The following is a 13,424-nucleotide window of genomic DNA, read 5'->3' as shown; positions in this document are numbered from 1 at the left end:
AAAGACACAGAAAAGACAAGACAAGAGAGAAGAAAATAGGGAAAAAACAAAGCAGTGGAGCAGCATGGAAATGAATTCCATCTATTTCATCCTAAGTAGCATCATTGCAGGGAATAACAGAAAAGTCTGTGTTGAAACCAAACGTCATTCCACGAGAAACAGACCTCACATACACACAGACACACACATACATACAGAAGACACAGAGAGACAGACAGAAAGGAAACGACAGGAGTACCAAGACAAGAGCATGAGAGCGACCACTGTGGAAGAAAGAAGCAGCATAAAGTGAAGAAGAGCTGGAGGCGCACAGCAAGATATACAGGTCTTGGGTCATCCTGTTTTGGGAAGGAAGTAGCCAATTAAATCTGAGCCGCCACGTGGAAACTAATATGCACCTTAATATGCTAATTAAGTAATACGACCAGTCAATTAGATGACAGAAAGGTCCAGGAAGTCCACTCAGGTGGTTTCAGACTTCTGTCCTTAATAATTGGCTTCCTCAATTACAGTTAATATAAATATTCTGCAATAAATGTACTATATATGTCCAGTACTATCTTTTGTTGTTACGGGTTTGTAGGTATGTATTGTAAGTACAGTGCTAGTGTCTAACATGCATGTAGGCATAAAATGGAGGCAGAGAATAGAAGAGACTGAAAGTACCTTGGTATTGTGCACTGAATCCTTTCCTTCGATGGTTGCTATCTGAGGTGAAATGTATCCGAAGCCAGTTCTTATTCGAGATCACTGGTGATGGCAGGGTTGTACCAGTCAGCCTGGAAGTAAGCAAATACCAAATAATCTATAAAAAATACAAACAAAGTAGTAGAAGAACACAGGCATAGACAAATGCAAAACAAAACATACCTAATGATTTTCACATCTTGTAACGATCAGGACTTTGTCAGCCTTTCTAAATTAGAGATGAGTTGCACATTGATGTAATTGTAAATAAAATACAATAGAAACCGACCAGGCCAATAGGAAAGGGAAGATTTAGCAACATTTAAGCTGTGGTTGTTGCAGACCCACAGCATTCACCACTATCACACAGAGGCCCGCTCCAACGAATACACTGTTAGTTGAATTATTGTTATTGTTTTGTTTATGTGCACATAATTTCTGTAGGGTACACATTGATGGTGAGCATCACGCTTACAGAGAGATTATGTCTTCTTCAAGAGATTGACATGTATGTAATGGCTCTCTGTTGCGGTACATGCACTCAGGTTATGGGTGTGCTCATGGAAGACAAGCCTACATATTTCAATTTGAGGTAGGTAAAACCTTTCTAACAAAAATGCTGTTTTTAGGGGAAAGTCACCAAAATGTGGCAATGTAATTACAGACGGCAGCATGACCAATTTCTGTTGTGAAATTACTCGACAAACAAAAGACGGTGTAGCATACAAAACAAAGAACTTGAAAATGTAAATAACTGCACGATCTAAATGACCTTCTCTGAGAGCCTGTAAAAAAATCGACAAAAACAAAAAAACATCCCTATTTAAATCAGAACTTTCCGAGAGTTTAAAGTGTGATTATAATGTCACTTTGCATTATCCTCTGAGGTGCAAAGGCTGGCAGCAATTTAAGAAGATTTTAGCTGAAAGACAATTTGTTCCACTGGCTTGAAATATGTGGACGAGGGAATTGAATGAGTGATATTATCCCTACCCATAATCACACCACTGACCAGAAGTGGAGCACAGCACTTGTCCTGGGTGCAGTGTAACTCCCACGTGAATTATTTACAATAGTTTCTTGAGACAGCTTACATGTTAAAGTGCACTAAAACACCGAGAAGCGAGGATATAAGATGAGAGGAGAGGAATGGAGTAGTAAAGTGGAAGAAGTGAAAGCCGATGGTAATAATCATAATAGTGGTAGAAAGTAAGCAAAGTTCACATCTTCAAAAACACTTGTTTAAGCATCATCACCGAGACGATGAGTTGGTTGCCTATGGTAAAACTTACATCAGCTTTAACTGCTCTCACATTTAGTTACTAACAGCAACCATGGGGGTAATAAAGAAAACTTTGAAAAATGTGAGGGTAATAGTGCACTGAGATGAAAAAGGAAATGATGTAAGAAACTGCATGGAAGTCAATGTTCTACCATCTTCCCTAGAGCAACAAGAGCCACTCTAACTGCCCTTTAATAATGCCACAGGTATACTGAGTAGATAGAGAGACCGTAAGGGAGGGAGGAGCACTGATAAGGAAAAGGGCAGACACAACATATGAGGATTGATAAAAATAAATATTAGGAGAGCTTGTTAAAGGCCCTTATTGAGGGATTATTACTGAAGACAGTGAGTTCAGTCTCTGTTAATACAGTCGGGAAGGTTATCAAACAAAAAAGGACCACTCAAGAGAATAAGAAAAAATGAATATAAAGAACGTCAGATGGGATGAAGCTCTGCCCGCCCCGAAGGCAATCTAACTGTTTAGTATCAAATAGACTACAGTAGAGCAGAGTGTTATCTCTCAGCGAGTGGTCTTTATCAGTTAGTGTGGTTACATACACATGCATGTAGTGAGACTCACAGTAATGACATATATGAGACATGAATGCAAGAACCAGAGAACAAAAAGTTTGAGGGTATTTTGAGGTTGGATAGCGAATATAGTGCACTTTATATTATTGTCGGAAAAAAAACAATGCATCCCACCCTAATGACCTCCATAGATATGTGTTTTAGCAACATGGATGTGCAGTTAAGTATAACATTAGTGAGCTTTTCAGCCTAAGAGGATTTTTGTTACCCAAGTCTCAAAGCACTTTTCATTCTAGTTATTTTTGTAAGTGTGTGATTGTATCTCATAGTCTGTACCTTTTGAATCAGGCTTTTAAAGAAAATGTGCTCCGACAATACATAAGATTCACATGATGAAACTGCTAACTGTAATATAACAAAATGGTCTTGGACTGTTTTCAAACAATTTTGCACTCAAAACATTTTAAGAGAGATACATTTCCCAGAGGGGTCTGTATACATGGTGATGTGCAAGATGTTTGGCCTCTGAATTACTACATGTGTGTTACTTTGCAAATGTTGGTGATTTGATATACAATTTCTGCACTGTAAGAAATCTATTATCGCAGCTTTAATACAATTAAAGAGGTCGCTACTCTTCAAACTGTGCTTTTCGAGTAAGAGTTTAGCTTTATGGTTGAGGAAAACAAAGTTCCATGTTGCATTTTGTAAGAACTATTATGTTTAAAAGCCCAAAAAGATAGGAAAATAAGATGAATAGAGGGCAAAACAGATACAAAGACTTAGGTCAGCTGTATCTCTTCTATAATTCATGAAGACTGGCCAGCTGTCGGACATTGGAATGAGGCAGAGACAAGAGGTCAGACAGGAGGATGAGAGAGGGATCGGAGTGAACATTAAAGAAAAGGAAAGTAAAGAAGGAGGATCAAATGAGAAGAGAAGAGGTGGAACTGATGAAAGGCTTGAAAAAGACAGGCTTAGTTCAAATAATACACATGAAGGGGAGAGAGAAGAGGCGAGACAGATAATAAAGGACAGGTTGGACAGAAACTGGTAAGCAGGTAATAGGACGACAAGCAGATAAACCATCCAATGGACGGCAAACTTACAAGGTTAAAGTAAGCAGAGGAGAAAAAGGACGGAGAAAAACCGGCGAGGAAACAGAGGCTGATAGATGGAGAAGATGGTAGAGGAGGTGAGAGCAGGACATTCACTTAAATGAACAGAAGGAGAGAGGTTATGTTAGAAATTAAAATCAATGTTTTGATGGCATAATGTACCTTAAATGTACCTTTAGTTTAAATGCTGTTTTATACTGAAAAACCAGAAGTTCTTGTGCACAACCAGTTAGACTTTTATTCTGAAAATCCTTCACCTCCGGTTAGCATTTAGCATGAGGCTAATATACCATTTCCTATAGAGGTGAATTTAGCAGCGATATGATATGATGTTGCACACCGAAACCTACTGATTTCAACACTACAACTATAGACGTCGAGATATTATTATTGTTGGATATTAAATGAAGGTACAGTTTATTTGAGTAAGTTATCGTTTACAGATGTGGGTAGCATGTCACAACATTCGGAGCGACCGGAAATCGAATTGCTGTGAAGGATTTCCTGTATTTTTTGGAGTGTTGATTACAGCGTTTAGAATGTGTTGAATGGAAAGTCATGAAAGAGTTAAGGAGGAGAAAAGGAGTGTTTAGATATATATTGAATGTACAATGTCTGTATACTGTGATATGTGTAACAACGGACATTAAATAGTCGGAGAGCCGGCCCCCAGGGAGGAGCCTGCAGAAACTATATAACAGCAGCACCTGGGCGGTTCGGCCTCTTTTCTCTGCTAGCGAGGGCCAGAGGCAGCTGCTTTTCTGTCGGACAATATCCTGTTTGTGACTTTACCGCGCCTTTTTTATTAATTAAAGTACCAATTTGAAAACATCTCAGAGACTCCATTTAGTCTCCTTTTTAAGCTTCTCTTTCCTGGACGCGAGAATAACCATCACAGTTAACAGTTACACAAGCTGCGAGGAGAGGTCCAAAGTTGAAAAAGGGGGGACAAGGAGGCAGCTCTAAATGAGGTTAGACATTACAAATACCAGGTTGCAAACAAGCGGCAAACTGGGGTAGAGCCGGGAAGCCAATACGGAAGTGCCACACACTGCAGTTCATATATTGGCCGATAGGCGATGGCTGCAGAAAGGAGCAATTTCCATAGACCCCCATGTTAAAATGCCCAACTTTACAGCAGAAAAAAACATGTTTCTACCCCTGGCTCCATACATTTTATTATCGATATAGTTAGATTCCACCTTCATGATTATGGATCTGTGAGTGAATTGTTTTCTAACGCGACCCTTTTATTTATATTAGGTCTTAAAGTTTGTGCATAAATTAGGGCGTGGTCACATTGAGTGACGGCTCTGTCAAGTGCCTGCCGCTGTTAGCTTCTTGTCTCTCTACTAGCTGCTCCGTGAAGCTAGCTACAGGGACTCTGCCTGCTCAGCTCATCCAGGAAACACAACTTGTAGTCGACCGTGGTTGTTTGTTCTTCATGCTTATATATCGGACTATTGTGACTCGCTCTGCAGTTAAAACAGACGGTGCATGAATGCGGTTTTGCGGTAAGTGAAATTCTAGTGCTTTATTTATGTGTTAATGATTTTAATCAGCTACGTAATGAATGGTAAGGCTTGGGTTAGCATGTAAGCTAGTGGTAGCTACATCGGTGCTAACGATTGTAATCGTAGCCTCCAAGTTAAAATCATAGACTGTATATATAAAGGTTACAACGAAATAGACAAGTGTTAAGTGGGATAATACTGTTGAACAAACGGCTTCTGTTTGAGGTTGATAAAATAAGGTTACATCCTTGTAACTTAGAGATATTTTATTATGTAGGTAGAACTGTATGCATCTAAGGTTAATTTAAATTGGCTATGCTCAAGTATGTAGACAAGCTAATGTCGAAGTAGTGTATGTGAAATCAACCTCACAATAAGATGTATGTATATTACAATTATTAATGTCATATTTCAAGATGATTACTTAGATATTACAATATGGTTGGTTGAGCTGGAGTTCATTATTGAGCTTACACGTTAACGTCACAGTCATCTGAAGAACGAACCCAAACCTTGTTGTTTTTATTAATTGCATTACCAAATGGGTATCAAATAAACAGTAAGCATTGGTAACACAACTTCCAAAGTTACAGTAAAATAAAAAGGCCCCTGACTCGGACAATACACAATCCAACATGTTCAACAGAAGAGAATCAGTTATATTGTTTGTACACATGGTACTTTACATATATATATATATGGACACCTTAAACTTTCCCGGGGAGGCTGAGTAGTGTGATGCCTCCCATGAGTAGTGGGAAAGTTTACTCTAAGGTACTCGAAAGGAGGGTCAGGCCGATTGTCGAACCTCAGATTGAGGAGGAACAATGCGGATTCCGTCCTGGTGGTGGAACGACGGATCAGCTTTTTACTCTCGCAAGGATCCTGGAGGGGGTCTGGGAGTACGCTTATCCGGTCTACATGTGTTTTGTAGACTTGGAGAAGGCGTATGACCGAGTTCCCAGGGAGTTACTGTGGGAGGTGCTGCGGGAGTATGGGGTGAGGGGGTCTCTACTCAGGGCCATCCAATCTCTGTACTCCCAAAGCGAGAGCTGTGTCCGGGTCCTCGGCAGTAAGTCGGACCCATTTCCGGTGAGGGTTGGCCTCCGCCAGGGCTGCGCTTTGTCACCAATCCTGTTTGTAATATACATGGATCGGATTTCGAGGCGTAGTCATGGGGGGAGGGGGTCTGCAGTTCGGTGGACTAAGGATTGCACCACTGCTTTTTGCAGATGATGTGGTTCTAATGGCTTCATCGGTCTGCGACCTTCAGCACTCACTGGATCGGTTCGCAACCGAGTGTGAAGCGGCTGAGATGAGGATCAGCACCTCCAAATCTGAGGCCATGGTTCTCAGCAGGAAACCGATGGACTGTCCACTCCAAGTAGGGAATGAGTCCTTACCCCAAGTGAAGGAGTTCAAGTATCTCGGGGTCTTGTTCTCGAGTTAGGGAACAATGGAGCGTGAGATGGGCCGGAGAATCGGAGCAGCGGGAGCGGTACTGTAGTCGCTTTACCGCACCGTTGTGACGAAAAGGGAGCTGAGCCAGAAGGCAAAGCTCTCTGTCTTCCGGGCCATTTTCGTTCCTACCCTCACCTATGGTCATGAAGGATGGGTCATGACCGAAAGAACGAGATCGCGGATACAAGCGGCCGAGATGGGTTTTCTCCGCAGGGTGGCTGGTGTCTCCCTTAGGGATAAGGTGAGAAGTTCGGTCATCAGGGAGGGACTCGGAGTTGAGCCGCTCCTCCTTCGCGTCGAAAGGAGCCAGTTGAGGTGGTTCGGGCACCTAGTTAGGATGCCACCTGGGCGCCTCCCTAGGGAGGTGTTCCAGGCACGTCCAGCTGGGAAGAGACCAAGGGGTAGACCTAGGACCAGGTGGAGGGATTATATCTCTTCGCTGGCCTGGGAGCGCCTTGGGATCCCCCAGTCAGAGCTGGTTGATGTCGCCAGGGAAAAGAAAGTTTGGGGCTCTCTGCTGGAACTGCTACCCCCGCGACCCGACCACGGATAAGCGGGAGAAGATGGATGGATGGATGGATGGACACCTTAAACAAACATATATATATATATCTGTTTGTTTAAGGTGACTGTCCAGGTGATGCAGACAGGCTGGACCAGAGAGTGAGAGACAGAACTGGACTCCTCACAGCAGTGAACTTCAGCACAGGTACAAAGACTCTTTTTTTCATACTGTACAAAGAATCAAGAAAGATATTGGTTTAAATAAATGAAGTATTGACTTGAATACACTGATATACATTCCATTAAACAATACTAAATACTAGATCACCTACACATCAGTGAAGTTGAGGGTTTTTTCCATGCAAAAAGTTACATTTAGATGTTAACAAGCAATATGACTGTCAGCTTTCTAATTTAATGTATTGAAGGCAAAGATATTTAACACATAGTGAGAACTGCTACTATTTATCTCTCAATATTGTCTGTAAAAACGTGGTAAAAGTGATTATTTCAGTGAGACAACAGAGCAAGCTTCTACAGTTGGACTACGTTTTGATAACAGTTAAATATTATTTTGATAATAACATATATTTCAATGTTGATGAACTTCATACTGTTCATTCATAATCTGATTGTCTTTGTAGCTCATTGTTGAAATAAAAAAAAAACATTACAATTACAAAATAATTATATCTACAGCCCCGAAACACACAAACACACCGCTTTCATAAATAATACACTTGTTCTGCAATAATATGTTTTGTTTCCTGTCATTTTTGTTAGGAAAGGACATGCCTGAAAGACACGACATGTTCTCCTTCTCTGAGGGTCAAGAAGAACATCCAAGAGGAACATTAAAAGCTGATGCTATGAGATTTTAAGACCAGTACAGGACATTCACTAAGAAACTACTTTTATTGTAAAAACAGTCAGCTGATCGAATGCAGCTATTTCCACATCTACACTCCATCAGCTGATTATTTCTATTTGCCTCACTTTATGAGCTTCACAACATGTACCTTGTTTTGCAACATCACAAATAAATGGGGCCAATCTTCAGTCAGATGTGAATGTGTAATCTAACATTTTCAGTAAGAATAATGGACAAAAGGAGTGCAAATACAAATACAATTTATTGAAATGTGAACCAAAAGTTAATCAAATGTTTTAAATAAAAAGCACATATGGACAGAAGGTGTAAACCTATTAAATGTATTAAACAGATTTAGTCAAATAAAGTGACAGACTAGGCCTGTGCAGTTGGTATCAGCTTTGCCCAGCATGGGCTCCTTCATCAGCCCTGGTCCTCCTCGCAGAGGAAAGACCCTCAGTCCTCTCCAAACCAACAGACAGGACGTTCATCACACGGAGGTTTCTCCCTGAAGTCTCTGCAGCTCTCTGGACACCAGGCTGTCTCAATCCGTCCACACTGAATATGAGATTGGGAAAATGAAAATAATAAATGCTTTAGACAATAAGAAACATAACGTTGACTGTTGAGTTGCTCAGTTTTTTTAGATTGTCAATACTATTACTGTATAACTAATATCTCAGGTTAAGAGGCACATTCAAATAAAGATTGGTCTTTAAATACATGTTGTCTTTTGAATTGTTTGTCTAAAGTCAAGGATCTAGAACTGGTACTTAGTTTTAATGATATAGTCTGGTTATTATGCTGTTTGGAGGAGGCCTCACAGGTAAGAGCACTAACTAGCTACCATCACATGTACCTTAGCTTGACTTAAATGTATTAAACGTATAGTTAAGTGATATCAAAATATAAATAACTAATGTCATGCAAACATATTAATATTTGCTTGATTCCAGTGTTGAATTTAGTACAATTGCATACAAACGTTAAGGGGTTTTAAGATTCTGAAGTATTATGCTAAAAGCTCAATAACTTAGATTATTATTTATAGTTTTGCTGTATAGTTTCATGTCCGCTTACCTTAGAAACGTAAAATGTGACGGCAGCGTGCAGATGGGGAGCATGTTAGCTTAGCTTGGTAGCTTCAGCTAGCTCTGGAACTTCCAGCTCGGTGGCAGCAGGTCCCGCCTCGGCTCCGCCTCTTTGCCCTTATTTGGAGCAGGCTGGAGAAGGCGGGAGTTGAACTCTGGCGTCACTGTCGAGCCGTTAGTGGCCGACTCCGCCTACTAAGGGCTTCACGGCAACTCTGCAGAATCCTATGGGTGACGTCACGGACCCTACGTCCATTTATATATACAGTCTATGGTTGCAAAGGATGGAGACAAATGAGAAAACAGAGAAACTCGAAGGAGACGAGGGACTGGAGAAAGGAGAGGCTGGAGAACCCAAAAGATAAAAGAGAAGAGAACGTTTCCAATGAAGACTAATAACCCCTATGAAGATGAAACGAAGAGGAAAGTGCACTAGATATGAGAGGAGAGGTTTGACAGACCTGAGAGGAGTAGACAATAGGAGAGTAGAGGCCAAGTCACAAGAACAAGAGAGGAGAGGGGGACAAAGGATCCAAGAGCAGCATAGAGGTATTTCTGTGCACCTCTCTATTATTAGATTATTACACAAGCGTTTTGCTGATACATGAACATCACAAAGACACAGAGATAACTTTGTACTGCCTGGGCACTGTTGTGTTGGCCCTTGTCCTCCCTATTGGCTCTTCGAATTGCTAGCAATACATTATTTTAAAGTGTTTTCCACTGCTGCACTCATTGGCACGTCCCTGTGAATGTGAGCATCTGCAAAATGACAAAAAGGCACTGCAAAATAAATGATTGGATACAAGTCAGAACATTTGGAAAAGCATTATCCAAAACAGATAGCTGTTTATTCCAAGTGCTTTGTGAAAAATCTTGATACACCGCTACTTTTAATCTCATAACACACCCACGCACTCACACAGAAACACACAATAGCAGAGCCAGTAAACATAATTTAAAATGTAGATGTAATAACAGGAAAAGAGAGGTGTTTCAAATTGGAGAAAAGAGACCAAGAGAAGGCTGGTGGTTACAAGCAGGGGAGCAGAGGCAAAGAAGAGGGGGAACAGCGGAAGCAGTTTAGAAAAAGAAAAAGCGACTGGAAGGGAGGAATAAAATGAGATGCAATAGAGGGACATAAGGGGAAAGCAAAAAGGAAGAAAGAGGCACGAAGCACTGCGGATGGTTCATCCACATTTGCTGCAGGCCTGTTGTGGTGCCCTCTGAATTGGCAGACAAGGCCAGCCAATCCCAAATTTCAGTAAGGGGACCAGAGGGTCTGTTGAAATGATCGGGGAATTACACAGCTAAACCTTCCAGAGAGCGCCTGCCAAGGTCAGGGTGCTAGAAAATAAATTATGGCCGATTGTTAAACCTCACATTTATGAGCGATGCAATGCAGGCTCTGTGAGGAAAAAAATGGATCAGCACTTAACGCAGTTCAAGTTATTTCAGCAGCGATGGGAATGTGCTTCATTGTCTTGTCTACATTTGTTTTGGGGTGGAGTAAAACCCTCACAATTCTGTCGCTGGGGATGTGTGAGCTGTAGGGTCATCAAGTCTGTTTAAGCTAGGCTAATGACTCTGATAGGAGTGTGCCTTTCCTTTTCTTTTGTCTGTATTAAACATGTCAGCATTGACATTAGCTTAGAATTCTGCTATTTGCAGATCATGTTGCCCATCATGGAGAAGTTTAGTGGGATTTGTTTAGGGTTAGAACAACAGGACCTTAATGTTGATTGAAGGAACCAAGCGGAGACACACCTGGCTAATGGTAAGGATGCCTTGCCAGGTAACTCCTAGGGGCATCTGAGGAAGGGCCAGCACAGGCTAGAGGGGCTACACCTATCACCTGGCATTGACCGACACTCTGGATCTCTCAGAAGGAGGGAAAGTGGTTTTCAACCAACATGACATCTGGGCTGCTCCTCTAATTATTTGGCTACTGAATGAACAGATTTTGCCCTGTTAAATGACTAGGAAATGACCTGGATAAGAAAATAGAAAATAGATGACTGAATGTAAATTACTTTGCCACAAGTGTTTCTACGGCAGCCAATAAAGTAATTAAAAATGAAACTGTATGTGTGTATGTGTGTGACTGTGAGAGAGAGAAAATAATGATTGTTAGAGAGGAGAAGAGACAGAGAAAAAGAGACAGATGGGAAAGTCAGAGGTAATAAAAAGAGAGTGGGGTTATAAAAATACCATTGCTTCGCAGATATTTGGTCATATTAGGGAATATTTTAAATGTTATCTGGTGATTGTGCTGGATGCAAAGTTGGCTGCTCACAAGTACAATTCATCCTGAGGGAAACTAAAAAGTAAAATGTCTTGGCAATGCATCTAAAATTGTCAAGATTAATTTAGATGTCATTAAGAACCTGCTTGTGGTACTAATGGAAATGTCAAGGGCTCACCAAAGTCTTAAAGATTAATTATTTGGGGATCATGGATAGGTGTGTCAATTTTATTTTTCAAGGATGACTAAAAACACTTTGAAATACATGAGCAAAATTGGTTTAACATGCAAATCATTGAATGTGTGATTAACTCTATGACAAAATAAATTAGTTTTGGTGCACTTTTACAGACACATGACCTCTTGCAGGTGTCATGGATTAAGGATGGAGACTTGTGGGTAATAGTTTCATTGTATTATATGTAGTGACCCTGTTACTCAATTTAAGAAATAATTGGCAATTAAGGCCTCACATTTAGTCAGAAGTCTGTAAAAGATAGGATAGGAAGAGATTCATTTGATGCGAACATTTAGAGATTCCATCAGCGTCTTTAAATCAGCATTACAAACCCCTGCTTATTCAAATTCCTCGACTATCATGGTGATGATACATTACAGCTAAATGTGGTTGTCACTACCGGCAACTGGGTTAAAATCAATGTGAACGATGTAGTAAGCAATAAGGAACAAAATACGATTAATTGCTGTTGGTTGTTCTCCTTGGATATACAGTAATGGCCTTTAGCAGAGCAAGAATCATTCATTTGTAGGAAATGACATAACTAACAATATTGGGATTGAGCATTTCAGTTTGTCCTGAATTTTAAAAGACTTAGATAAAACAGGAGAGGAAGACAGTAAATGGTTAGAAATACATGAAGAAGGGGTAGCCACAGGGAGAGTTTGGAGTGCAAGGAAAAACAAAGGAAAGATAAAAGTGTGTAGTTTAAAAGCTGGGAATACCTGCTGTAAACATTATACAATTGATAAAGTACAGTAGGTAATCAGAAAGAAGTCTGTTGTAGTTTGAAGATAAAAGCAACATAACAGATAACATCATATACTCCATCTAAAGCCTTTTTCAAGATAAGATGTTTATGTCTTCTTCCTATTCAGGTCAACACAATCCCAGTACATGCAGATAAACATGTTTACTGAAACAAGTACTTTGTAAAATAAGCAATATGGTCCCTATATATTATATATGAAAAAGACAAATACAAAATACAAGGTGCCTCTTCCAAACCGCAAAGCCATTGCTGTTACACTTTGGAATTTCAACTTTCTGGAAATGTCTTCTCTCTGAATTTGGCTTACTGGTCTGAACACAATCTTCATATTGATTCAATGAAGATGTGAACATCCATGCACTAAGAAAGGCTTCAGACCTCCTCAACTGCATACAGTAGCAATACACTGTTTGCATTCCATATTTATACAATATATACTATAATGCATACAGTGTTGTAAAGCCATTGGACTACTACAGAAGGCACAATAAAACACATGCCTGGAGGTCCTCTGTCTTTCTGACCCCATTCCTGGCACTCAGTTGCCTGCCTTCTATCGCTGCCCCATCTTTTGTGCGGTCTTCTTTATATTTCACAAATGATCCAGGTGAAATAAAGTTCACACTAGCCATTAACTGTCCTGTGCACCCAGTCTGTCCTCACCCTAAAGGCCAGTTTCAAACATCTAAACACAACGTCTGACTTCACCCATTGGAATGTTTTGAAGCCTCGAGCTTGGCAGTTTGCCCTTTTCCACCTTTGTTTTGTGTAAGTATATGTGAGGGTTGTGAGGGTTGGGCCACCAAACGTTGAAGAATATATTTTTATTTGACCAAAATATAACTTTAAAAAATGTGAAATAATTTTCCAATTTGGGTGCATAGAGTATCTATCTACCTCTATCCATCTTTGTCAACTGAAATCACGCTGTAAAAAGGTTGCAACTATTAGATGAAAAAATTGACGAATGCAAACTGGGCAATGCAGATTGCAACCTGTCAATCACAGGGTAACCCCGCCCTTAAGTTTACAATGCTTAATCTTCTATTTAACTCTAAATGGGACCATCCGTTACACAATTATCATCATACTGTATTGATGAAGACC

The 13,424-nt window shown here is 40.4% G+C and overlaps 1 protein-coding gene across 1 annotated transcript in view; it reads right to left on the bottom strand.

Annotated features, from left to right (window-relative positions):
* Positions 1–13,424, bottom strand: part of LOC117551405 (CUB and sushi domain-containing protein 1-like) — a gene marked incomplete at its 3' end in the record, with an annotated part of 111,317 nt that overhangs the window by 48,257 nt on the left and 49,636 nt on the right. Inside the window, exon 5 of the mRNA XM_034224292.1 lies at positions 667–779. Coding sequence (XP_034080183.1) covers positions 667–779 — 113 coding nt within the window. The remainder of the gene's footprint in view (positions 1–666; positions 780–13,424) is intronic.

This window comes from Gymnodraco acuticeps, unplaced genomic scaffold, assembly GCF_902827175.1.
Source record: "Gymnodraco acuticeps unplaced genomic scaffold, fGymAcu1.1, whole genome shotgun sequence".
In the NCBI taxonomy this organism is placed as follows: domain Eukaryota; kingdom Metazoa; phylum Chordata; class Actinopteri; order Perciformes; family Bathydraconidae; genus Gymnodraco; species Gymnodraco acuticeps.
This window is presented reverse-complemented; position numbering and strand designations above follow the sequence as displayed.